Raw genomic sequence first — 26,223 nt, 5'->3', positions numbered from 1 at the left:
TTTGTGAATACAGAGAACTCAGAGAGAATACACAAACCAACTCAATTTTTTCTACTCTGCACTGAATCACTCAGCAACTCTGCTGAGTGGCAAGTGGAATATCACGACTTTGCATTCTTCATTAGGATTAATTAGTTCACTTGTTAACAGCACCAAAAGAAAAGCCACTGTTGGCTCAGTGAAGGACAGTGACATTTTCCCCTTCCTTGCTGGTGAAGACAAGTCCTCCAGGGAAAGCTTGGTCTGTCCCTGCCCATCCAACTGTCCTCTACTCTCTGATCTGAGGACTGACTCCAAAACCTATCTTCCTCTTTTCAGTACTATGAACACTCACTGCTATTAAAATGAAGAAATGTTATTTTTTTCCTCTTTGATACTGTGTATGATGTCATTCAAACTGTGATAACAACAGCCTAAGCATTTTGGCTTCTATCTCAGGGAGCTGCAAACCTACCAGGAAGAGACTCTTACAGCAGTTGCCATGGTGATGCTGGTAATAGATATTTAAAAGCAGCTCACTCATAATCACATCTATTAGGAGGCCTTAGTAAGAAAGACACAAAAAACTTGAAACCAGGGAGCCAACCATGCTTAGTCTTGGTATAAGTGAACAAGAAATTTATGGAGGGAGATCTGCTTATACAACCATTTAGCTGGACACAAATGACTCCTGTTCAAATCTGAAAGGGCACTGAAGCTTGCAGAATAAACTATTTTTAGTTAGTCATTGAAAAATTGGTTCTGTGAGCCTCGTTTCAATAGGGATAGCTCCATAAATCCTTTCAGTGTGGCCATTGCCAGAAGTAAAATAAAAAAGCTGTGCTACAGCTCATCCCACATGTGAACCAGGCTACTGGAAATTCCTTGGTCTCCAGCATCACCTGGGGGGATTTCTTCAACCAGAGAAAGAGTGGTGGTGGCTGCAGAAAATGTCACTGTCTGCATCCACCCCCGTGCCCTGACACCAGGGAACTGATGAGCCCCCTTCTTGCAGCAATAAATATTTATATTTAAATAAATGCTAATGTTATTTCCATAGGTTCTATTCTGTAGCCTTCCAGTCCACAGGAATGTAACAAAGAGAATCAGCAGATCAGATCTCCAGGTATGAAGCCACTTCATCAAGTTGGCTAAGCCTCTGTAACAGTCATTAAATTGTTATTTCCTTTCTCTTTTTGCTGCATATTTCCATGACAACTTTCCTCCAGTATCAACTTCTTTGTATTGGAAAGGTCTCTGAAAAGAGAATTTAGGCTTCTATAGCAACAGCTAAAATCCCTGGGAGATGATGATGTCTGAAACTTTCTAAAGATCTTTTTTTAGACCATGAATTACAACACAAACATACTGTTAATTCCATAGGTGAAAGCAAAAGCATGTTTAATATTAGGGAAATTGGGAAGAGGAAAAGGATTCCTTTGCTGAAGTGAGACAAACACAAAGAAACAGCTTGACTTTCAAAACAGATATGCTCTTTGAGATAGAAAACATTAAAGAGAGAAGGCAGGCATCTTGAAAACCCACATCCTGCTCCTTCTCTCTGAGATTAAAACAGGGTCAAAAGGAACAAGTCTGTTGATTATGAAAGGAGATTTTATTGAAATATCTCTCTCTCTGCAACCTATCCTGTGTTGACTTAAAGAAAAAAATATATTTCATACAATCAGTGAGTCAGGATGCCTTTTCAATTTTAACTTCCACATACCTGCCACCTAGCTACAATTTAACCTTTTTTCAACACCTCAGTAGTTTGCCATGGTACTAACTGTATTCTCCAACATGGAAAGCCTTGCTACCTCAGAAGAAAAAAACCAAACAAACAAAACTTTCTTCCGCTTGTGGTGCAAGTGAAAACTTCTCCTTTTTTCATGAAAATATCCATTAATTTATGTCTTCTTCCTCTCATTCCCCTATCATCACAGCAATGGTAAGGGGGAAAAGGAGCAGAGTTTGAGGTATGAGTGAAAAATAATTAATTTAATCTGATTATTACTGATTTCCACCTTCAGCCACTTCCTGCTCAGTGAGATAACTTTTGAAAAGATTCCAGAACTGGCAGTTTGACAAGATAAAGTTGAGCGCTCTGGAAACTTTTTTTTTCTTTTTAAGTAGCAGTGCTAAAAATGACAGCCAGAGCCTGTTCAAAACCTGAGAGCTCTGCAGCTAAGACACATATGCAAAAACAGGATTTCAGACAAAGCACCCATTATTTCCAAGGTTTATCCCGTCTGGAGAATACCAAAGTGTGGGAGAAAGAGTGAGTCACTGTAAAGGTCAAGTGAGACACGATTTTAATACCCCCATGTGCTGCCCTCTGCTGAAGCAGATGCTGAGCGTGTTGGTACATCGGGTCCATCACAGGCTGTAAAAAACCTCACGATCATCTGCACCTAATGCTGCCCTCACACAGGAAAAAGGAACATTTCACATGAAAAGAAAGTGTTTTGTGTGGGACTAGGCAAGGTTAAAAATAACTGAGTTTTTATACTGGACTTAGCAGCTCCAAGATGGGAGTGTGATTTCAGGCACAGCATTCAGGCAGCAAGAGCCTGGTGAAGGAAGAGGGTCAAGTGTGTTGGCTACAAGAGTCTGCAAGGTTCAGAGGTTTATAAAAAAAGAAACAGTTGAAAGTTTCATTTGAACAACTTATCAACCAAAGATGAGCTGAATTCTCAGTTTCTCACTCTAAGTCTTAATCCTCCACCCAATTTCACTCCTATGTAAAGTCTGTTTATGCACTTGAGAATATGTGTTTGTTCATATGTAGAACATAGAGCAGCATGGATGGGAAAAGGAGGAAATTATTTAAACACCTGAGGGAGGGAAATATAATACTTATAAATATTCATTTTTACAAAATAAGTGTTTCATATAATTATATTTTTAAAAGCTTACTTATAAAATATTCTATTTGCAAGCAACAGGAACCCAGCATTTTCTCCAAAACCCAGGAACAGGGAAAAGAAAGCCAAACCAACATTCCAGTTGTAAGTGTAAACTCTTGGTGTTCAGATTCCAAATCCAACAGTTTTGTTTTGTTTTTCCCTCTATGCTGTTGGAAACTAGGCTTTGCAAGTGTGACTTGAAGATCAGCCCAACTAGGTTATTTTGGATCAAGGAAAAGACTGAAATCTACAGTTCAGGGCTCCTTAGGGAGGCCACCAAGCCAGCAACGTTCTCTGCCTTATAATGTAACTTCTTTAGCAGATTTTCACAACTCCCTTTTCAACAGATTCTGAATTTAATTATAAACTAAAAAAAAAAAAAAAAAAACCACAAAAAAACAAAAAACCAAAATCCACCAACAAACAGAAGAGTTAAAAATAAAGAGTGGAGGGGGCAAAATAGAGCAGCGGGCAAGTGGACCCGACTGGTCCAGCCAGTAGAGGGCAGTGGAATTTAAGAGGAAAGTTGCTGAAAACTAAGTTTGTGCAATGACATATTATACGACTATATAATTACATCATTTATTATACATAAAGTGGTAAAGCCATAAATTTAAATTACTCTTTGAATCTACCTATCCAGTCCTAAGCCAAGATATATGCAAGACAAGGTGTAAGAGATAAATTGAAGCAAGGAAATTGATTACTTCAGGATCTCTACAGAGATAAAACTTCAGGGTATGGGGAAGACTTCATACTCAGCGCCTTGTTTAAAAACAACTATTGAATCTTTAAAGTAATTTCCAGTTACTCAAATAGATTAGTTCAAAGTATCCTCTTGACTCCATCGAAGAAATTACTCAGGAGTTAAAAACCAGTGGGTAGCTTTTAAAATAGAAACATATTAAGAAAAAAACAAACCAAAACTAAAAAGCTATTTTTTAAGGCACACCTATCTTCATTTGTGCCGAGCTGAACAGAAAACCAGTTCTAGTCCACCAGGACGAGAAAGTAACCCAGGCTGAGCAAAATGCAACATAAGCAAAGCAAGCAGAAGATCTTTAATGTTCCACAGCACCTCGTTTACCGAGGGTAAAAAGCATAAAACCTCACCTCACTACCAACCAGAACACCCCCTAAAAGCCAGTCCGCAATTTGTGCCGGAAGGGCGGCTTTTTGGTAATCCTCTTCAGCCTTTTCAAGATAATACAAGTCCTGCAATAAAAGGGCTGCGGGGGATGGCCTGGCAGCCCAGCGCTTTCACCCAGCCGCGATCCCTTCCCTGAGCTCAGGCTCAGAGCTCAAAAGGCTGAGGTGAGTGCTGAGCCTCATCTCCGATGCCCGGAGGCTCCTCAGCTCCCACCTCCTCCCGCATTTTGGAGGGAAACCGCAGGGCTCGTGCCGCCCGCCAGCAGCACCTCAGGCGCCTCACAGCACCGAACCCAGGGCCAGGGCTTTGGCGGGAGCTGTGTTCTGCACCGGCAACGCTCGGTGTCCGCCACCGTGGCCCCGGGACCCTCTGCCCTTCGCCGCGGTACGCTCTGGTCACATCCTGCCCCGAGAAGGGGATGAAACGGGGAGAGGCTGCGGGACCTGTTGCCCCCCCCCCCCCACCCCGTTCTCCCCTCAGACACCACAAGTCAGTCAGGGGGGGACGGCACCACCGCCGCGCGATACCTCAGAGCTTCCCGCCCTTCTCCCAGCACCTCAAGCCCAGCTTCAGCCCCGCACTGCGGCAACTCAGCCCTCCACCTCCATCCCGGGGTTACCCTCGGCAAGGCTGTCAGTCTGTCCCAAGCGGAACCGGAGCCCACATCGCGCTCACCTGCTGCCGCTGCTGCCGCTGCCGCTGCCGCCGCCACCGGGGATGCTCGGGCAGCGGAGCCCTCAGCTCACCTGCAGCCGCCCCAACGGCCGCCAGGGGGCTGGCGCGCAGCACGCCGGGTAATGTAGTCCACAGCCGTCAATCTCGTCGGGCGACACACCCACCTTGCCGCCCGCCACGCCTCGCCGCGCTGCCTGCCGGGAGTTGTAGTTCTCTGTCAGCGAGCTGCCGCGGGGCACGCCGGGATATGTAGTCACAGCGCCGAGCCCAGCGGGAGGCTCCTGCCCACAGCGGAACTACAGCTCCCGTGAGGCACCGCGAGCCGCAGCCGCCGCCGGGAGCCCCGAGCGGGCCGGGACGCGGGGCCCAGCCGGTGCCGGGTGTCCGAGGGCGGTCATGGCGGGAGCGCAGCCACCCTCCGCCCCGGGTGGCCCGGAGCCTCCCCAGCCGCCGCTGCAGTACAGCCTGCTGCTGCAGCACCTGGTGGGAGAGCAGCGGCGGCCCCGCGCCTGGGACCCCGCCGCCCTCGGCGGCATCCCCAGCCCGCCCAAGAGCGAGGAGCAGAAGATGGTGGAACGGGCCATGGAGAGCTGCGCCTTCAAAGCGGTGCTGTCCTGCGTGGGAGGTGCGGCGGGGATGGCTGAGGGAACCGGGGGCGGCCGGAGGGACTGGATGCTGAGGGGAAGCCGTGATGGGAGCGGTCAGGGGGTGGTAACCAGGGGGTCCCCGTGGCGTCGGGAAAGGGGCGGGGGGAGTAGGGTCTGCAGCACGGGGACCCCTGTGTTTAGTTTTCCTCCCTCTAAGCCTCTGCCGGTGTCTGTCAGTGCTTCTCTCCCTTTCAAAGGAAGGTGATCACGGCCTTTCCTCAGCACAAGCTGTCAGCAAGGAGGGTGTCAGCACCAGGATGAGGTTTGTTGTCAAGACCAGGTTGGACAGGACTTTGAGCATCCTGGTCTCGTTGAAGGTGTTCCTGCCCGTGCAGGGGGGTGGGAACAAGGTGATCTTTAAGGTCCCTTCCAACCCAAAGCATTATGTGGTTCTGTCCTACAGAGCAGTGTCCATCACAGTATCAAGAGATGGAGCAGTTGTGCTCCTGCACTGCTCCTTCCACCCTCTGGTGCTCTGAGAAGTGGAGTGGAGCTGCTCTGGTGCCTGCAGGGAATGTGCTGCTGGAATCCAAGCCAAGGTTTGCCTTACTTTTCTGTGTCTTTTACAGGGTTTGTTCTGGGAGGTGCATTTGGTATCTTCACAGCTGGCATTGACACCAACGTTGGGTTTGATCCCAAGGATCCATATCGCACCCCAACTGCAAAAGAGGTCCTCAAAGATATGGGGCAGAGAGGCATATCCTATGCAAAGAACTTTGCCATTGTGGGTGCCATGTTCTCCTGCACTGAGTGTCTGGTAGAATCTGTGAGTAATAACTTCAGCCCTATGAAATGTTTTATTGTACACTTAATAATCTGTTTTATTAAGTCCAAATAACTATGTATATCCCCTTTGAGATGGGGCAAGGGCATAGGCTATTCTGTTTCTTGGCCATCAAAGCTCTTCAGTTTTCAGACCCATCTTCACAGTGTTGTTTTCTAACAGAATGAGCAGAAGAGCATAAAATAGCAAAGTCATTTTCAGTTCAGGTCCTGAATGTATTGGCTAGCACAGGCATTACTTTTTGAAACCTCAGCAACAAGTACTCATTACTTTAAAACATCAAACTGTGAGCTGCAACATGGTAATTTGGGCCTCTGAAAAATCTATATGCAGAAAGGGATCCTTTGATCAAAGTTCTTGAGTTACAAACCTATTTTCTTCTTGCCCCTACAGTAAGAAATGACCTTGTGCAGTTCAGTGGTAAATCTATCATCCATTTTCTTAGATAGAAAAATTAGTCTGTTAAAAATCATAGAATAGAATTGGCTGGGTTGGAAGGGACCTCAGAGATCATCAAGTCCAACCCTTGATCCTTGATTTTGGTATGGTCTTTTAATTGAAAGACACAGTTATTACTTAATCATCTTAATGTATTTCCTTGCACAATGGAGCAGAACAAAGAGATCTCTGCACAGGTGAAAAACCAGTGTGCTCAGGCTATGGCAATAGTACTTCTTTGTCAGCAGGGTGCTGAGGCTCTCATCTCTGCTGAGACCCAGGCTGCATGGCCAGAATCAGTGTTTAACTCCTGTGATTACAGTGCCTTTAAAATCTCAGTTCTGAGGGCTGTATCAGCTCACCTGAGAGTCTCTGCTGTAGCACTGCATTGCACCACATGGGTTTGTCTCACCTCTCCCGGTGACCCATTCCTTCTCCTGGTCCTGCAAGTCTGGGAGTGCAGGGAGCCATCTGCTGAGAGCAGAGGGAAAAGCATCCTCTGCTGAGGAGGGGCTGGAAGGTCATTTAATCTCTGGTTGCATTAATACTGATAATACTGAGCATTTATCCCGTGTTTACTTGCTGACTCTTGATATTTATTTCCTCAGTATCGTGGGAAGTCAGACTGGAAGAACAGTGTTATTAGTGGCTGCATCACAGGAGGAGCAATTGGCTTCAGAGGTTGGTAGTGCCAGCTGGGAGCAGTTTCTGTGATAAGACTGTAAACTGGTTAGGTAGCATGTGGTGTTTTTGATAGAACAAACACTACAAATCTCCCTGCATGGGGTTATGGTGATGTCAACATGAGCTTGTACTCCAGGCTGGCAGAACTGCTGTGTCTGTCAGCTTGAGACAGTCATGGGCAGGCTTGGTCGTACAGGACAGTGAGACTGGAGGAAAAGCAAGTGAAGGGACCTGAAAGAAAAAGCAGAAAATGGTGTTAGCTCTCCACACTCTTCTGTGGGATGGGAGACAAAAATACACACTGAGTAACTTTCTGAAGCTACAGCTTGTGTGTTAACAGAGCTCTGCTTCTATGTACTGTTTCACTGGCAGTACTTCTTAATTTGCACAATGTGTAAAACGCCTCCCTCCTTTCTCCTGGATCCAATCAAATAGACAGTTCTACCCAGCTACAAAAGTGCAGGATTGCTGAGTGGGATTTGAGTCCAGCAGGCACTAACGGGGACTCTGTGAAGCCCTGCATGCTAACAATATCTGGAGAGAAAAAACACGTAGGAAGAGAGCTGCTCTGCTCATCAGAAATATCAAATTTCTCTCACCTCTCCTTAAGGAAAAATGTGCACAGAACATAAAAGAAAGTTCTTTTGAAAGTGCTTCTAATTGAGCTGGTTAAGTTGTGTCTGTCCTGGACCTAATCCTCTAAGACTTTTCAACGCAGTAGCTGCTCTTCCTATCCTTCCCTAGTCCAAAGGCACTCGCAGGACTCAGGAGTGCACTAAAATCAGCAGTGGCCTCTGGCATTTTCTCTTCTAGCCCTTTGGGGGGAGTCAAAGCAACACAGCACCCAGCCAGCAGGCCATGCTAGGCCAGCTCCAGTGTCCTTTTACATCCCACATGTGCCAGGGTCCCTCCTCGCCTTGGGCAGTGATAGTGCCAGTGTTCCCTGCTAGGGGACCGCCAAGTTCCTGCAGGTGGAAGCTCTCCAAACATGCAGAGTGTAAGCAAAATAAGCAAAATAAGTTTCCTCTTTTGTCTCCCTGCAGCTGGTTTGAAGGCCGGGGTCATCGGCTGCGGCGGGTTTGCCGCTTTCTCTGCCGCAATCGATTATTATCTGCGGTAACGGCGGGACCCCGTGGGAGTTCCCTCTTGTTCCACTGATGCTAAGAGCCTGCATCACGGCAGAAGTACCATCAGACTTACCTTTCCACTGCCTCTGGAGTCCTCATCACTGCAAGCTGGATGGTGTTGGCCACTTTTCCTGAATGACTAACAATAATCTGGCTCTGAGCCCTGGCGTGCTGCTTCGAGAAGACTTGCGGGGAGTATGCGAGGCTGGAGCCAGGGGCAGTGAGCAGTATCTCCAGGATGGATCAGCTGACTGTCAGTTTCCAGGAAACAAGCCTGGACTCCAAGCTTTTTTCGATCCTTTGGATCTGATTTTGATTAAGTTTGTTGCTAGCATCAAAAGAGGCAGAAGGACAATCTTCAAAAAGCAACAGTGATTTAGGTTACTGTGTATTTTGAACGTGCTGCAAATGTTTAACAGTTGTCAGTTTGCAGCTTGCAACTATGTTGGGGAGAGGTAAAATCCTGTGGAGAAATAAGTTTGTTCCAGGCTTTTCTTAAAAATACCAGCTGAAGACAAACCACCATCTGTACAACTTGTCTTATTTCAAGTACAGAGTTGAGAGCCAGATTTCTTTACCATGTCTTAAAGGGAAAAGCAAAAAAAGAATCCTTAGCCTCAGAACCATGTGGTTACTGGCAGATGAACAAAACAGTTTAAGGGGAAAAAAAAAAAAAAGAGGTTGCTGCAGAAGTATAATTCTCTGTAGCCACTTGGCTAGCCTGGTTTAACCTTGCTGAGATAATCTTGCTGCTGCTTCAACTGCCACAGACTCACACCATTAGTTCCAGCAGTTTGTTTGTGAGACTAGAAAACAGAGTTGTGAGAATAAACCATAGGCAGATAACTGGGCATTCATTTAGCACAAAGGCTGATCCCATCACATCCCTGTAGCACCTCTGAGTGCCCCAGTGTTGCCCTGTGGAAGCAGGTACTGAAGTCAAAACATCTGTTGATTAGCTCAAGGAGCTGCTCCCCTTTGATTTGTGTCCATAAGACTTCTTGCTCTTCTAACCAAAATCTGTTCTCAGACTTCAGGAGGTAATTTTTTTATTCTTGGAATAGTTTAGGGATGATTTTAACCTTCATTGAACCACTCCAACACAGCAAAACACAACCCCCACCACCATCTTTTTGAGGCAGCAGGATTTCAGATGCAGCACACGCATCTAATAGGGGTTCTCCCACTCACTTCCCCTTCTTTGTACCCACAGTTTCACATCCCAGAAACATGACAGCCCTGGCTTACCTTAAAAAGCAACACTAGGAGGCTGCTTTGGCTGATATGGTGGTCAGTTTGAAGGCTTATTGTCTCCCATCTCCACATGGAAGAAATGGGCAGACAGCACCATGTGATCTATCAGATGAGGTTTCCCGATCGCCTGATGTCCCTTGCTGTGCCTGTTCAGTATCCTCAGGCCATAAGCTGTGCAAGTCAGCTGAATTTTAAGCTTGAGTAAGTCTGGGCTGATTAAATAGGCTGGCTCCAGACAGTCCAGGGTTTTTTTTTTTCCCTCTGTACTGAAATGCAAGGATGTAGCCCAAACCATAAGATATCTCTTAAAAGATTTTCTGGCAAAATTCCTGTGCTTATACCACTGGCTTGAAGTGCAGCTAGCAAGATTTCCACAACAGAAAGAAGCTGTGATGCCAAGGTGATCAATTAGTGCAAACACCAACACTATGGGGCTCCTTTTGTGCAAATGTTGGGGCTTTGCATTTTTATTAACTTTTTTTGTTTGTTTTGGTTTTTTTTTCTCTTCACATGGTTTACAGCCATTTAAAGTTTATAATCTACAGAAACTGAAACAGAACACAAACAAAAATATATCCTTAACAACTTTTGAAAGTCAAATATTAATTAACAGTTCTATTCTACCTGTAGCTGCAAAAGTCCACCCCCCTTTTTTTTTTTTTTTCCTTCCTGCAGGGACAAGCAAAAGGCAGTCATAGGGACAGCCACAGCCTGTTGTGCTGGGGCTGTGTGGACCAGGCTTCCAGCCACTGTCACAGGGGGAGGATTTGGCTGTAGAGAGTCTCCATCTGGAATGACAGTATCATGGACAGAGCCTTGGACACATGTAACAAATCAGACACACACAGGGATCCGTTGTGCAGTCAGATCTAAGCCTCAGCCTCCTTACTGGGTCCAGGGCCAAGGCAGATGCCTGGTTATTTTCTGCAATGCTGTTTCCCTTCTGTTTAGATGGTAGCCAAGAAGAGTGGGGTCTGGAGTGTGAGCCCTTTGGAGGAGGACTGAAAGACCTCCCCTTGTTTCGTTGCTTTGCTGGTGCAGGGCTGGCAGGTGCTGCCTTCCCTGGGGACGTGGGCTTAGGACATACCTGGTGCATCAGGGCTCCACCTGGAACAGTCTGTTAGTCAGGAGGGTGAAGGCAACGCTGCTGTTAGCAGGAAAACGCTTGGTCACTTCTCATCCTTCTCCATTTGGCACAGGAGAGCACGGGGCCAACACAAATGGGGAAGGGGCTTTTCCCACGGGAACACGGACTCAGCTCACAGAGCGAAAGGTTTTGTGTCCCAACAGGTACCAGCACCTACCTGGGAGGGGTGGAAGGGTGGGGGACCAGGGAGCCAGGCACTGGCGTGTGGCCGTGCTGCTTTGGGACATGGTGTGAGACCTCCAGCCATCAGCCTGAGGGCCAAGAACTGGACCCACTAACTAAAACGGACCTGAACTGGCTGGGCACAGCTGGCCCAGGCAACTGCTTTATGAGAAAGGGCAAACAAAGCCCTTGGATAGTGAGGGCCACAAAGGCTTTCCTCCTCCTGTCCCTCTCTGCTGCTTTCCAGGCTGGGTGACTGTCCAGCTGCCTCACTCATCTCTGGTAACAGGGATGGCACCGGGGCAGGGTGCTGCCATTTCCCTGGTGTCTGGGACAGCAGGGAAGGCCAAGGACAGAGAAATAACCTCTCTGTTCCCCTGGGACCAGCAGGCACATGGGTGCCCCGTCAGGCTCTGCCATGGGGCACAGCCAGCGCTGGCAACCCTCGGAGTGCCTGGTGACAACAGAGATCCAGGTGTACAGAAACAGCAGTGACCTTGTTCCCCACCTGCCAGGGCTTGTTGGGGAAACTGTGGGATCCATCTGCCCCGATGGGACCCCACCAGTGCCAGAGGCCATCCCTCAAGCCTGCTGTGGATCGAGACCAGCACAGCACCTCTCGCTCCAGCCGTGTGTGACGGGGGTGCCCCAAAACACTACTTGGAGGTGAGATACAGCGAGGGAAGCAACCACCACGCTACATGCACACAGGCAAAGCACGGGGCAAGGGGTTTAAGAGGACACCAGCCCAGAAACACCCAGAAGCGACACAGCGAGGAGGAAGCAGCACCCCACTCCTCTGCTCCTGTGGTCACAGGTTTGCTCGGGCCAGAGCAGGATCCAGGCACAACGTCCAACGTTTGCGTGGGCAGCAAGCCAAAGCAGAGCTGGTTGTCACTGTCACCAGGGAGGGAAGCCTGTGAGCTCCCAGCCTCTGAAGCGAGCCAGTACTGCACATGCAGGCATGGGGCAGGGGATTTGGGCAACAAAACAGGCACTCTTGGGATGCTGCAGGCTTCGAGCTGGGCAAGACGAGGGGTGCCTCGTAGGAGTGAGCAGACAGATAGGAATCCAGGAGAAAACTAGGCAAGGGGGAAGCCTGTGTCCACAGCCCTTGTCAGTCACTACCTCTTCCGTTGAACAAATATACATAGAAACAATTCTTGAACACAAGAAGGGACATAAGACACGACTACTTTACAGGGAGGCACGGCACCTGGGGTGGGACCGGGCCACTGGTACACGATTGTACAGGAGCTGCAGGTGGCACTGTCCTGGGTCTGGGCCAGTCTCCCTGGGGGGCTGTGATCCAGTCCTTGTCCCCCAGAAGGGGCCTTGGGAGTGTTTGCAGCTGGTGCCTTCTCCCTGCAGGCTACACGTCCGTGGAGAAGTAAAGTGTGTTGCGTTTCAGCTCAGTGAAGGAGATGGGAGGATGCTGCAGGTAGTAGAGAAGGACCTGGACCTGTAGCAGGCAAAGGGGAGGATGTTAGGTCAGAAAGGGGCAGAACTGCCACCTCCAGCTTGTCCTTGTACAGCCACATCCAGGAAAAAGAGTGACAAATCTACCCAGACACACAGGTAAACCGCACGGGTGCTGGTGCAGGTTGCAGCCCCACACTGCCAGCAGGGACCTTACCTGGGCCATCACATCGTGGGACCAGATGTCAGAGGCCAGGGTGAGGTGTGCCTTGCTCTCCCCCTCAGAAGGTCTCAGCAACGTCGGCCCGAAGACCGTGGCCAGGTTGTGGAGAGACATTTTGTTGATAGGCTCCTTTTCAGCTACCCTGCGGGGTACACGAGAGGAGGGAGCATGAGCCCCTGACACTGCTCTGGCACAGAGCACCCACAGGGTGATGTGGGGGGGCTAGCACTGCTCTCCCCACCCCAGAGAGGGACCTCTAGCCTGCCACTGCCCTTCACAGCTCCCAGCAAACCCAGGTGCAGGGCAGGGAGCTCTGCCCCCTTCACGGCCTCCGCTGGAGCCGCGGGACCTGGCCGGGAGCCCCGGGTGTGATGTGGCAGTGACCAAGCCCATGTGTATGTGCTGCGGGGCCTCCATCCCTCCAGAGCCCCAGGCAGGGCACGGGGACCTCCACACCAACCCCCCTCTCCAGGGCTCCCTACCCCTCCGACCCCCTGGGACCCCCGCCAGCCCTCACAGAGGGAACCAGGGCCACAACATTGCCATGTTAGGAGGCAGCTGTGCTCCCCAGCACAGGCTGCAGGGTTGAGCCCCAGCCAGGGGAGCAGATGTGGGAACTGGCTGTGCCCAGTTCTCAGGATGGAAATGGATTTTTTCCTTCCCCAGCGCCCAGCAGCAATTCTTTTTTTTTTTTTTTTTTTTTTTTTTTTTTTTTTTTTTTTTTTTTCTGTTTGGTTTTAGCCAAACCAGAGAAAGAAAAAAACATGCTTCATGATGCAAGTAACATGAGCAGTCAGCCTCGGTCCCAAACTCGTGGACAACTCTGGCCAGGCTCTGCATGCTGCACTACAGCACTGTGCCCTCCATGGGTTTTGGGACCCCCAGTGAGCCCCAGAACTGCCCATCCCCAGGTTTGGATGGGCTTCATCAGGAACAAGATAAAACCTGGAAAACCACCCATTGCTGCACTTGCTCCAGGATGAGCTACTCGGGGTGTCACCTGCACCTTTGGGACACATCCACAGACCTGACTGTCCCTGGGTCCTGGCCACCCACTGCAGACAAGTTACAGGGATTATTGCACTTTGTTTGCATGGGCTGCTGCTGGCCTGGTGGGAAGAGATGCAGCACTCAGATTTCTCACTAAAGGGGACACTGCAGAGCTCCCAGTTGATTCCCCTTCCTATGCTGAAGCCCTCTGGAGCTGCAAGCCAAGCTGTTACCTTTTCAAGTGCTCCAGCAGGAAGAGGAAGGTGATGAGGTTGGGGTCAGGCAGCGAGCGGAGAAGGTGCATCATGCAATTCTCCTTGGCAGCAGGGTCTGAGAGGGCTGGAGACAAGGAGGAAGCAGGCTCAGGACAGGGACTGGTGACATCTCATGCAGCAGTGGGATCCACCAGGACCACACCTCCCTGCAGCCAGGGCACAAGTGGCCGACCCTGCACCCTGGGGAGCAGCATGAGCCCCAAGCTGGCCTGGAGCCATCACGGACACCCAGGACTGAGCGGGCTGAGCCGGGAAGGAAGGATTTCCTTATCCCAGAGCCAAGGTTGGACACTGTTCCCTTCCCCATCCCTGAGCCCTTACCAATCCCCTCCATGAAGGCGGGGTAGAGTCTGTCAGTGAGGAGGGGCTCGGGCAGCTCACGGAAGTACAGCTTCAGTGTGCCAGCGATGGCGTTGATGTCCATGTCACTCAGCATGACGAGGATGTCCTTGTTATCTGTTCAGAGAGCACCCCCACGTGATATTTCCATCCCATCCAGGTTCCAACACCACCACCACCACCCCCCCTTCACCCCAGCTATCCAGGCAGGCTGTTGGCTGGAGGGCAGGGACAGCACTGCTGGGAAAAGCCCAACCAGGTGGGACTGGCTGGGCAGCAGGATGTGGAAAAATTTGCAAATCCATTTGCAACGTTGCCCTGAGTCAGTATCTCCCAGGAGCTGGCCAGGCGTGGAGGCAGCTCAGAGACACCACAATGCTGAGACCTCTGGGAGCTTTCTTTCCCAGCTGAACCCTCCTCCTCAGCCCCTTCCTGGATGCACCAGCACATTTTGCACACATGTAGTGCATTAACCAGACCCTGGGCTTGCAGGGCAGGGGGCTGGGTGGGGGTGTCTCAGAGCCTTTAAACCCTCCCAGGCCAAGAGGTTCCAAAGGACAGCCATCCCCTGGGACACTCACTTGCATCAAAGACAGCTTTCAATGCCTGGATGTCAGTGGCAACACCAGAGATTCTGTAGATGCCAACCTCCTCAATGCCCCTCTTCTCCACCTCCTCGATGCACTGGCGCACGATGTAAGGCACCTTGGAGCGCTCCCGCCTGGCTCAGGGAGAGAAGCCATGAGCAAAGAGTCCCCAGGGACCCTGCAGTGGCCAGCTCAGCCCTGCAGACCCAGAGGTAGGACAGCCATGCTTGGGTGGGCAGGATGGGGCCACTGAAGGAACAGGCAAATCTCCAGCAAAGAGCAAAAGCTGAGCTCTTCAGTGTTGGTGGGAGCAGTGGGGTGTGGTGCAAGGATGGAGCAGGTCCCCCAGGTTCCCCCAGCCCCACACGTACTTTGTCACAACGCTGATTTTGACCCCGAAGACACCCGTCTGCTTTTTGGATGGGGTTCTCTTCAGGCTCATGTCTCTGCTCGTGAACTTCATGGAGAACTCCACCTTGATCTGCGAGAGATAGGGGATGAGTCCCAGCAGCCCTGCCCTGGCCCATCACCTCTGTGTCACACAAGGGCACGGCCCAGCCTCAGGGAAGGGGTTGCCATCAAAACGAGGGTTGTGGGTACCCACGGCCCTGCTTACCCCATTCATCTCAATCACATCCATGTGCCAGTTCTTGGTCTGCACGGCCTGTGGGTCCAGCTGTGGGGAGAGATGGTGTGTGAGCTCCACAGGGACACAGCCCCATGCCAGCCCCGCTGCCACCACAGCTTGGTGGCCCCCAAAGCCCTCAAACCACAGATGGTATCAAGCACAGGACATCTCTTCCCTGGCAATGTCCTGCCCATGGCAGGAGGATGGAGAGGGGAAGGTTGGGGTCCTTCTGGCCATACCCCAAAGCTGGGTGGGCTCAGCCTCCTCACATGGTTCCCCTTCAAGCTCCAATGAGGAAGCGCTTTGACCCACACCCAAGCAGCATGAAACTTCCAAGAAATCAGGACTATTTCTGGCAACAGATTGATGAAACAGAACTAGGGCAGCGTTTTCCATGCAGAAAAACAACATCTCCCCATAGCCAAGGCTATTTATAACCCCTGGGAATGACGGGCTCCGCTATTTCTAACTTTGGGGCTAGCAGGGGACTCAGTGATGCTGCCCCAGTGCCTGGCTGCTGTGGCAAGGGGCTGGCATTCCCAAGGCCCTGGCACACGTTGTGGTGGGTGCTGGGCCCCAGGGCTAGGCACAGACGGGTGCAGTTGCCTTTCAGGGTTTTTCAGTCTCCAGTTAGTGGTATCGATCCGGCCTCATCGATCCCTGTAATGCACAGGGCGGGCAGCAGGGCAGAGCCCGGCACTAATGTCCCCTTGGGGAAGGGGATGGGATGCAGGAGCTGGCAGGGGGTGGTGGGACCTCCCCAAGGCCACATGTGTGCAGCTGCCAGGAGAGCTTGTGCCAAGTGTGCAGGGTCACTCCTCAAGGACACAGGAGTTTCCTAAAGCTGCTGGGTTGGGAGATGCTTCGGGTGAGCACAAAGATGTCCAGAGATGCTGCTTCTGCCATGGAGCTGCTGTTCCCCTGCCCCAGCCTCTGGATGCCTGTGGAAGCCACTGAATGTCCCCCCTTACAGACCCTCATGTCCCTCTTTACACACCAAGACCCCACACTCCCAGGGACAGGCCCAAACTGCCCTGGCTCTCAGCACAGACCCAGCACCGTGGCATCACCCCATGTCCATCCCTGTGTCATGGTGAGCCCAAGCAGCTCCTCAGCAATGTGGTGCCACGGGAAAAGCTGTGATCTGCAGCACAGCCTGAAATGCTGCAGTCTCCAAGACAGCCCATGCTGACCTGGAATGGCCCTTGACACATCCCAGCCTGGCACATGGGAGAGCCCAGCAAGTGCCACACCAACCCTGTGGCATGGCAGTGGAAGAAGGAGGAGGAAGAGGAGAAAGGCTGCAGCTGCCCTGGGCTCCCACGGGGCCCTGCAGCAGCTCTGGACACTGGATCACAAGGCTGAGGCTGCAGCCAGACCACTGCCAACCCCAGCTCTGCTGCTCCAGCTCCAAGTTCCTCCCACAGTGCCAGGTCCCTCCATCGTGCTGCCGTGCACCCACCATGGCCAACACGACCACAGCACCTGTCCCATGAGGATTTTATCTCTTCACCCTGGTCCTGTTCATGGTAATATCCAGCCCTGTGAGTCCCAGGCAGCAGCAGTGAAGCCATTTGCCCTCCAGCTGGGGCAGGAGCTTCCCCTTTCTGCAGCACAAGTTTAATTGCAACCACGACATACACTGACCCCATCCTCTGGCTGCCACTGACTCAGACAGCCCTGGCAGCTCACACCTGCAAGGGCTTTAGCAGGGCTCTGAAGGAAGATTTAATAAAAACCAGGTTGGCTGCTGCCAGCACCATGGACCTTACCCCAAGCACACCACCTCCCTGCAGCTGCTTGCCCCAGACTGGGAAGAATTTTCCTCATCTAACAGCCATCATGGCCCCAAATTTGGGCTAGTTTAGCTGGCACCAAGAACCTGAGCTCCCTTGCAGCCCCCAGCAGAGGCATCACTGCCACACTGCCCACAGGAAGCAAAGCCACAGCAGATGCTCCATCACCCAGTGTGGGAGGAGAGAGAGGAGCATCCACCCACAGAATTACAGGCAGCTCCTTCCCACACAGCACTGGCAAACACCCCATCTCAGCTACCACCACCATCTCCTTCTCCTCCAAAAGGAGCTGCCTTGCTCCAGCGGGGACATCCCAGGCCAATGGAACTGCTGGCCCAGGAGACCTGGGGAACAGCCTCCCTGCCAGTGCTGTGCAGGATGGCACAAGTGACATGCTGCTGTCCCAGATGTCAGCTCCTCTTTGGTGGATCAGCAAGCTCCAAACAACAGCCTGTGCCGAGGAAAACTGCTCAGCCAGGTCAGCAGCACCTCTCTGGGCTGCTCCCTCCTGTATCCACAGGGAATGCCAGCAGTGTCCATGCCCAGGCCAGCATCCACTGCAGTGCCACCCTCATCCATGGGGAGGTGAAACACCCCCTGCTCCCATCCACAGGGCTGTGCCATCACCCTGTTTTCCCAAATAATCCAAAGCTGTTTACTTGCTGAACAAGGCCCCAGGCTGCAGAGAAAAAGGCAGCAGCATGGCAGGGGATCAGCATCCTGAGAGCCCCACAATGTTTTGTGCATCCTGGGGAGAATCCGGTAGCAGAGGGATCCCCTGACTCCTGCTAGGGCTCACCCCCTGCAGTCCCTGCCTGCTGCTTGCCTCTGACAAGGCCCCATCCTAGGATTTTGTCCTCAAGACACCTCCAGGATAAGCACCATGGATACAGCTTCTGTGCAGACACTGGCAGCAGACACAGACGCAGGCAGCACCGGGTCCCCAGGGCTCCCAGGTGAGGAGCTGGGATGGCTCCAAACCCTCATGGCATCTCTCCAGAGCCCTAAGCACAGGGATGCTGCAGCAGGGCAGGGTCTGCCAGGCTGGGCATGTCCCTTCCCCGTGCCTCACGCCTATGAGGTCACCAAGCCATCAGCCTGGGATGAAGCCATCAGGAGCAAACTGATGACTCAGCTGGTGAGGCCATCTCCACCATGGCCCTGGGGAGCAGGATCCCAGGGGAGCTGCTACAACCAAGGTCACTTCCCATCAGCATGGCACTCGTGGACACCTCAGCCTGGGCTCTAGTGGTTGCCCCAGCTCAGGCAAGCAGATGCCCCCACCAGACCTCCACACCAGCTGCTCCCTCACCAGGGAACAGGCAGCTCCTGAGCAGCTCTGTGCCGTGGGGCAGAGCAGCCCCTGCACCAGCAATGCCAGTGGCAAAGCACAGCCCCCCCCAAAAAGCAGCGATTCACAGCCCTGTCTGAGAGTGACCCGAGAAACCACAGGCAGCCACGGCACGCCAGGACCATGCACAGCCCCACCAGGCACACATCCTGCCCCTGCAGCCCCAATGCTCCCAGATGGCAGCGAGCAGGGAAGCCGACAGCCGTGGTGGGGATGCGTGGGGCTGGGAAACAAACCCCCCTCACGTTTTGACCCAGCAACAGCAGCAGCCTCCTCACACAGCCCTCACCGCCCCTTAATCCCCTCCGCGGTAGCGGCGGCGGCACAGAATTGAGGTTAATGCCTCTGCGTCACAGGCAGCCCCGCTGCCAACCAAACCTCAGCCCCGTGGCTGCTAAACAAACCCCCATGGGCCCAGGCAGCTCCTGCCTGCAGTCACAGCTGAGCCCTGAGCCAGCAACTCCCCATGCAGGGGGAACTCCACGCAGGGAAACCCCCAGAGCCCCCCCATTAAGACCAAAGGGGCTCATGGGCAGCTTGTGATGGTGCTGTCCCCCTCTCTTGTCACCTCCGTTGCCCTCTGTCCTCCCACAAAAGATGGGCAGCGCTGGTTGATGTGCCTGTGGCACATCCTGCAAGCTGAGGGAAGCCTGGATGGGTCCAGGGTGTGAGGTTTGCAAGAGGGGGTGCTGCAGAACCCCAGAACCCCAGAGCCGGCTGGCCCATAAGCATTGCTGTCTTGTGGGTGAGCCCTGGGGCTAGGAAGGGGTGCTTCCCCCATTCCCCTCTGCAGGACCCCCAAATGCAAACAGCTGAGACCCCCCCATTCCCCCAGCACACAGAGGGAAGGGGAAAGTGGACACAGCACCCTGCAGGCAGCTAACTGCTTTTAAGAGCTTCCAAAGCACCCAAACAGCACCCTCTGCTCCATGCACAGACCCCTCTCCCCACAAGCAACGCAACCCCCCCATATCAGAGCCACCCCACAAAGCCACCAGCCCAAAAGCCACCACACACAGTGGAGCCTGGCAAAGCCATCCCAGAGCCCATTTGATGCCCACCACTGTTGTGTCCATCCCCCCCCCCTCCCTGAACCCCAGGAGGCACCTTCTGCCGGAGCAGCTTGCTGCGCACTCTGCCCCACAGCCGAGCACCCGTGTTGGGGGGACGCTTCCCCTCGGGCTCCTCCACGCCGCGCTCCGGCCGCTCGCCCACGGGCCCGGGGCTGCCATCGGGCTCCGCCGGCACCTCCGTCATCTCCACAAACAGCTTCAACTCCAGGGAGAGGAGACGAGGGTGTCCGGGGCTGCGTTAGGACAGCACCCACATCCCTTCTGCTCTGGGGTGGGGAAGGTCAGTGGGGGCCAGCGAGGGGAGCCCGGCTGGGGCAAGGGGGAGGTGAGCGGGCAGGGCTCATCTTCAGGGTGTGAGCCAGGCTGAGAGGCAGCTCGGCAGCCCCAAAAGCCTCCCTCCCTCTTTCCCTCCCTCCCCCTGCGAGGAAGTGACTCAAAGGCAGCCCCCCCCCCGGCGGCCCCCACGCGATTAACTCTCGCTCTGCCGCCGCTCGGGAAGGCTGGAGGGGCTGCCCAGTCTCCCCACCCCACCCCCCCAGCCTTATCTGCTGTTATCCGCCCTTATCCACTGTTATCCCTTATCCGCTTCCCAGCTACAGCCCTGAAGCCATCGCGGCTGTTGGCAGCTGCGGTCCCGGAGCAGCCAGGCTGCATCTCCGGGTCTCAGCAAGGGGCATGAGGATGGGAGTTTTGGGGTCTCCTATCAGGCCTAAGCAACCCCCCCAGCCCCCCCTCCTCAGCCTGCCCTGGTTCCTGTCAGCCCCACTGCCAGGGGCAGGGTTTTGGGGTGCAGGCAGGGCTCTGCCTGATGCCCCAGTCCTGGAAGGGTCCCTGCCTGTGATAAGCAGCAGATAGGGCAAGGTGCAGGCTTGGAGGGGGATTTGCACATCCCCCCAGTCCAGCTCTCAGCAGTCTCCTGAGTCCTCATGGGGTCACCCTGCGGATCCCTGCAGCTCCAGGGAGCCCCAACACCACCAATCGCCCTCTCCAGAGCCTCCCCAGGCAGATATTCCCTGTGGGCACGGGAGGCACTGTGCCCATGACAACACAGGCTCTATTCCAACAGCCACATCCCCCTGGTGAATCCATCAGGGGATGGGGAAGGGGCTGCTCCATCCTGCCCCAACACCATTCTGGGTGCAGCTGCACCCACTGCCCATCTCCTTGCCAGTCCCAGGGCACATGGGGACAGATCCAGCCTCCCCCCTCTGCAACACGGGCACAAGCACTTGAAGCCTCCTCTGCTCACCCCTAGCACCTGCCTGTCACCCTGCCACAGCACGAGGTGCCCCTGCCAGCACCCACCAAACAGAGCCCACCTGCTGGGAGCAACTGGGACAGCTCAGAGCAAGGCTGAGCCCTGAAGAGACAGGGATATGAACCCCCCCAAGGGGACATGAGCCCCCCACAGCAACTCTATCCCAACCATGGCACACTTCAGCCTTGGAAACCCCACACAAAAAGGGGTTAACAACAACAAAACAGGGCTAATGCCAACTGGGAGCTGCAATGAGCAGTCCCCATGACCAGATGCACCTTCCCACTGAGCAGGCCACCAGGGCATGTGTGGCACAAGGTACCCACCCCTCTGCTAGCCACGGAGACAGGGCTTGGGGTAAGGATGTGACGCTTGCCACACTACAGACCCCTTGGGGCTCATTGCCAGTATGCTTGAGAGGAAGCTGGTACCAACCTCAGCCCCTCCATGGACCCAGCCAGGTCCTTTGTGCCAGCAGGACATGGCACCCACCCATGGCACCCCCACAGCTTCGGAAGGCCCCTGTTGCTCCCCACAGAGGGGCTGCAGCATCCCCCTCACACACTGACCTCACTCCCTGATGCCTCTAAGCTGCTTTGGTGACTGACGCACGTGCCTGAGCTGTCAGATTAGGGATGGGCAGTGGGCACAGAGCTGCTGGGAGGGGATTTTGGCCATCCTGACAGCTTCCACACACACCACGGGCCTTTTCCAGAGGTGCTGATGCCTGTGCTCCCTGTCTCCCACTCTTGCTGCTAACTGGAACCAGCAGCAGCTCGTAATGAGCCCAGCAATCACCTGGGGTAAGGACCATCCAGGGCAGCATCTCTGCCCAAACAGCTCAGGGCAGAGGGCATGGGGGCAGCACTAGGGTTTTCCCACAGCCCCACAACCAGTGCTGCCTGTCCTGCCTGCAGCTGTGCTGCTCCATCCCTTCCCCAACACCCACCCCACTCCTAGGGCAGGGCTGAGCCATGGCTCTGGGTGACAGCAGGACAGCCCACTCTGTCCAGCCAGGTCCTCCTTGGGATAAGCAGCTCCAGAGCCTCCTCGCTCTCCCTTTCTTCCCCCACAACTTTCGCACGGCGGGGACAAACTGTGCTGTCCCCATCCCAACCCCTGCATCTCCCAGCGTGACTCATGTTTGTTGACCCAGGCTATTTCCGAGAGCACAGCTGGGCTGATCCCCAGGAGACACTGAGCCCCTTCCCTGCCCCAGCCCTCCTGCTTGGCCCACTGCCACCCTCCCAACCCCCCCTGCCATTTCCAGGGGGCAGAGGGCAGCCCAGAGGGTGAACTCAGGTACGAGCCAGCTGCTGGTGAAACCAAGCCCCTGCCTTGGCATCCTGTGCAGTGCCACCCACCCACAGTGTCCCCTTCCCAGCAGCATTTCCATGCTGCTCCCTGCTCCCCAGGGACCTGCCCTGAGCCACTTTCCCACGGAGCAGGGAAAGGAGCTCTGGGCCTTTGAAGTGGCCTTGGGTTGAGGGCTGTGTCCCAGGAGTGATGCTGTCCCCAGCACAAGGGGGAGCAGCCAGACTGGGGCTTCCCCTCACAGGAAAACAAAGGGGCACACCCACCCCAAACTGTCCCCACACCCCAGGTGTCCCTGTAGCCTGGCCAAGGTGGGTGCTGGGGGGATATGGGGCCTGGGGGCTGCCTGCCCACACCCTTCCCATTTCCTTGGGTCCTGCTCACCTGGGAGCATCTCAGGGCACCCCAGGCCTCCATCCTCCCTGCCTGGTAACAGCCAATCAGGTGGCTCAGCTGTTGCCCTGGAAACCCCCGTTGCCATAACAGCAGCTCATGGAGGCAGAGGGGAGGCAGATGGTGGCAGAAGGGGACAGTGACAGCTGGCAGGGAGGGACAGGGGGCTGGACACCCAAAGCACCTGGGGCAGGTGCTGACCCCTTCTCCGCATGCCTGTATCCTGCTGCCAAAACCAGAGCTGCCTGCTCATGCTGCCAGGCACCTCCTACCTCAGGAAACTTGGCTCCAAAGAGGTCCACTGTTGAGTGACAAGATGCCCAAAAGCCCCAGCACATACCTGGATCTGCCCCTTGCCCATGATCTTGTCCACAATTTCATTGTTGTCCTTGTTGAGCTTGGTCTTGTCGTAGCACTTCTCGTAGCAGAGGATGCGCAGGGACTGGGAGCCCTCCAGCTCGATCTCAAACTCCTGGGGAACAAAGGAAGCTCAGCCCCAGCACCCCAGAGCAGCCCCAAAACTAAGGCTGGAAGGGCAAGGGTGGGGATCTGCATCCCACCCTCTTCTCACCTCGTTCCACTGCGGCTCAGTGGTGTCCCGGAAAACCCTGGTCTTGGCTTTGCTGACAAAGTAGCCAAATGAGTCCACCTCCAGCGTGCAGTAAAGGTCTGGGGGAGCAGACACCAGCTCAGCACCCAAGGAACATCCCCACCAGCTCCCAGGGGACCACTGTGGGCAGAGCAGGGCCACATGCTGGACCTCAGCTCTTCTGACCACACCAGCCCCTCCTAGCAAGGGTGGGCACCCACACTTACTGGCAGACTGCTTGAAGCCCTTGGCGGAGTGGACGATGACATGGAGGAACCCATAGAGCCCAGGGGACTCATCATCTGTGGTGGGGAGAGCAGAGGCTGCACCAGGGCCACCTCCTGCACCCCGGGGCCAGCGTGCAGGCTGGCTGTCCCCAAGGCAGTGAGAGCTAGGAGGTGACACCCCAATATCTCCAACCCCTGAAGGGCCATCCCTAAGGTCCAGAAGAAGGCATGTATACCCCAGTGCCAATCACCCCTGCTGGACATCCCAGCTTTCCTGTGGCTGGAGAGCCCTTGGGGAGGTTCCCAGTAGGGCTGCCTGGGTCATGCCCTGGGGACACCTTGGTCCTGCCCAGCCATGGGGGTGCTGGAGAGACCCCCAAAGGCCCCACGGTGCAGCTGGGACAGCTCTGCCTGGGAGCTCAACTCTGCTCCGGCAGTGCCACCTGGTGGGTGGCTGTCCCCTGCACAGCCAGGGACCCTGCCACTCCTCCTCGGCATCTTCCAGATGTCCAGCAGATGCTCACCATCCTTATTGCTGGTGACCGGGATGTTGTGGACAGTTCGTAGCTTGAAGCAGGATCCCGTGAGCACCTGCAGCTCCACCGAGCTCAGGACAAAGGCCTGGAGGTCTAGGAGAAGACAGGAGAGGACTGTCAGAGGGACACAGTCAGAACTGGGCATGGGGACCAGAAAGCAGCAGGCTGCAATCTTCTAGGACCTCCCTGTAATCCTAGGAGCCCTAACAGAGCCTCCGCAGCCCCAAACTTACCTTTTTTCTGCAGTTTCTGAATGGCCTCTCTCCACTCAGACCTCTCATAGTCAGATGACAGCAGGAAGAGGTAACTCTGCAAGAGAGAGGATGATGGAGCCTGCCATGCACAGGCAGGGCCCAGCCCGACCCCCAGCCCACCCTCCTCACCTTCCCGTTGCGGTTGTGGATGCGGAAGGGGATGGCAGGGGAGTTGAGGAGCAGCCAGAATTCATTCTCAAACATCTTCTTCTTGAGGCGTTCGATGGCCCGGCTCTGCCCCTTGTTGGCTTTCTGCAGGTGGGGAGCAGAGAGGAGCATTTTGCAAACTCCCCTGGTCCCTATGTCCTCTTCCTGACCCAGAGGAAGGCACCCATCCCATCAGCAGATGTAACGCCCACCCCATCCTACACCCACCCCACCAGCAGGTGCCACACCCCACCCTGACCACCTTCACCCTCTTCTCACCTCCTTCTGCACCTCGCTCTTGATGGCTGAGATCTTCATTTTCATGTCCTCCAGCTCATGGTCAGGGATGACGTGGACCTGCGGGCAGTGCTCCGACTCCTCCGGTGAGGGGAACACCAGGTCGGCCAGGGGCACGTACCACTTGCAGTCGTACTGCTGGTGCTTCCTGTGGCCAGGACGTGGGCCCTGAGTGATGCCTGACCACCCCCCTCCCCAGAACATCCTCCAGCCCGCTGGAGGACAGAGGGTTGTGACACGTTCCCCTCCCCATGCCCACTGCTCTCCTTACCCCACCGCTGTCTTCTTCAGCTTGGCACAGAGCAGCACATCAGTGAAGAGGAAGACGTGCCGCAGCTTCCGTGAGCCCTCAGACAGCTCCACCAAGAAGCCATCCTTGACAAGCTGACGGGTCTGTGGGAACAAAGGCCAAAAAAACCAAAAAGGATGGATGGTCCTGTACCTCTCTGTGGCTCAGCCACCAACACCACATCCTTCAGGTGCTATTTTGAGTCCTGTACACTCAGAAGGGTGCCAGCAAGCATCAAGAACCAGGTAGAGCCCTAATCTTGCACCCAGAACTGCCTCTAGAGGAGCCCTAGCACTGCCCACCCCATTGGCTTACCTCCCCCTTGGGGGTGGTGACTGCTGTCCTTCGGGGATCAATGTCCTCATTGATGCTGGAGAGGAAGTTCTGTGAGATGCGGAGGGCATCCTGGAGCAGTGGGTAGTCGGGGTGGTCAGCTGGGGTGTGCTTGAGGAGATCCTTGAAAGGGAAAGGCACAGGTGAGTGGCCCCAGCACACTGCCCTGCCTGCAGCACCCACCCTGGGACCCCCCCCCTGTAGCATCTGCTATGGCTGTGGGTCCTCAGGAGCAAGAGGCACATCACACTCACATGCAGGACGAGGGTGCTCCGGGTCACCCGGTCGATGGGCTTGTACAGCAGTGCTGCAGGGAGAGAGGACACATCAGCAGCCACCCTCTGACAGACCCCCGGCCCCTCTCCCACCCACCAGTGCCAGCCCCACATCCTGTTCCTGCCAAGAGCAGCAGGGAGCCAAGGCTCAATGCCACAGCCCTGTGTCCAGCTGCACCAAGAGCAGGAGAAACCACGGGCTGGTGTGTGGGGCAAACCCCACCAAGGGCAGCTGCCAGCTGCCACTTTGATTTCAGGTCTGCATCTGAGGTGTCCTGCCAGCACTGCAGGTGCCTACAGGGTCCCCACCAGGGTGACAACCCCACATGTGCCCGTGGTGCTTCCTGCAGGGTGCTCTCTGCTCCAGCAACGGCCCCACATCAGCAAGGTCTGTCACTGCCCCAGGACAAGGCAAAACAGGGACGCCAAACCAACCACCATGTCCTCCTCCCTTCTGCGGGTTCATGGGTTGTGAACATGGCTCTGCCCTGCCTGCTGGGACATCCCCACCATGACTGTGTCACCACATCCACTTCTGGGGTGAAGGACCTCCCCAGGGGCAGTGCAAGCTCAGCCCCCAGGCTGTGTGGTGGCTGTGGAGCAGAAGAGCTGCTCCTCACCCCCAGCAGCTATTTCAATTTCCTTTTGGGCTCAGCAGCAGGTCTGTCCCTCCCCTG

At 54.4% G+C, this 26,223-nt stretch overlaps 3 protein-coding genes across 7 annotated transcripts in view; 1 reads left to right on the top strand and 2 right to left on the bottom strand.

The window, feature by feature from the left end:
• SPECC1 (sperm antigen with calponin homology and coiled-coil domains 1) overlaps nt 1-4,799 on the bottom strand; it is an 85,701-nt gene extending 80,902 nt beyond the window's left edge. Inside the window, exon 1 of one of the 2 annotated variants that reach the window (XM_071764859.1) lies at nt 4,711-4,799. The gene's annotated coding sequence lies outside the window, so the exon portion shown is untranslated. The remainder of the gene's footprint in view (nt 1-4,710) is intronic. The other variant, XM_071764863.1, reaches the window with a different exon arrangement.
• A 238-nt stretch (nt 4,800-5,037) lies between these two features.
• On the top strand, nt 5,038-8,909 carry TIMM22 (translocase of inner mitochondrial membrane 22). Its single transcript, XM_071764919.1, has 4 exons — nt 5,038-5,335; nt 5,927-6,123; nt 7,188-7,260; nt 8,307-8,909. Exons 1-4 carry the CDS (start codon nt 5,107-5,109, stop codon nt 8,381-8,383), a joined length of 576 nt encoding a protein of 191 aa, XP_071621020.1. The 5' UTR covers nt 5,038-5,106; the 3' UTR covers nt 8,384-8,909.
• A 1,170-nt stretch (nt 8,910-10,079) lies between these two features.
• ABR (ABR activator of RhoGEF and GTPase) overlaps nt 10,080-26,223 on the bottom strand; it is a 37,757-nt gene continuing 21,613 nt past the window's right edge. For 3 of the 4 annotated variants that reach the window (XM_071764865.1, XM_071764866.1, XM_071764867.1), the window contains 17 exons: nt 25,526-25,578; nt 25,254-25,394; nt 24,921-25,042; nt 24,632-24,797; nt 24,335-24,457; nt 24,185-24,260; nt 23,940-24,044; nt 23,416-23,490; nt 23,171-23,268; nt 22,940-23,071; nt 15,403-15,462; nt 15,158-15,267; nt 14,781-14,920; nt 14,182-14,316; nt 13,819-13,924; nt 12,590-12,737; nt 10,080-12,415 (listed from right to left, as the gene is read on the bottom strand). In XM_071764865.1, coding sequence (XP_071620966.1) covers nt 12,326-12,415; nt 12,590-12,737; nt 13,819-13,924; nt 14,182-14,316; nt 14,781-14,920; nt 15,158-15,267; nt 15,403-15,462; nt 22,940-23,071; nt 23,171-23,268; nt 23,416-23,490; nt 23,940-24,044; nt 24,185-24,260; nt 24,335-24,457; nt 24,632-24,797; nt 24,921-25,042; nt 25,254-25,394; nt 25,526-25,578 — 1,880 coding nt within the window. In that variant the 3' untranslated portion in view covers nt 10,080-12,325. Of the gene's footprint in view, nt 12,416-12,589; nt 12,738-13,818; nt 13,925-14,181; nt 14,317-14,780; nt 14,921-15,157; nt 15,268-15,402; nt 15,463-19,668; nt 20,037-22,939; nt 23,072-23,170; nt 23,269-23,415; nt 23,491-23,939; nt 24,045-24,184; nt 24,261-24,334; nt 24,458-24,631; nt 24,798-24,920; nt 25,043-25,253; nt 25,395-25,525; nt 25,579-26,223 lie in introns of those variants that run through there. The other variant, XM_071764868.1, reaches the window with a different exon arrangement.

This window comes from Heliangelus exortis, chromosome 21 (genome assembly GCF_036169615.1).
Source record: "Heliangelus exortis chromosome 21, bHelExo1.hap1, whole genome shotgun sequence".
In the NCBI taxonomy this organism is placed as follows: Eukaryota; Metazoa; Chordata; class Aves; order Apodiformes; family Trochilidae; genus Heliangelus; species Heliangelus exortis.
Note: the sequence above shows the minus strand (reverse complement) of the source record. Positions and strands in the feature narration are given on the sequence as shown.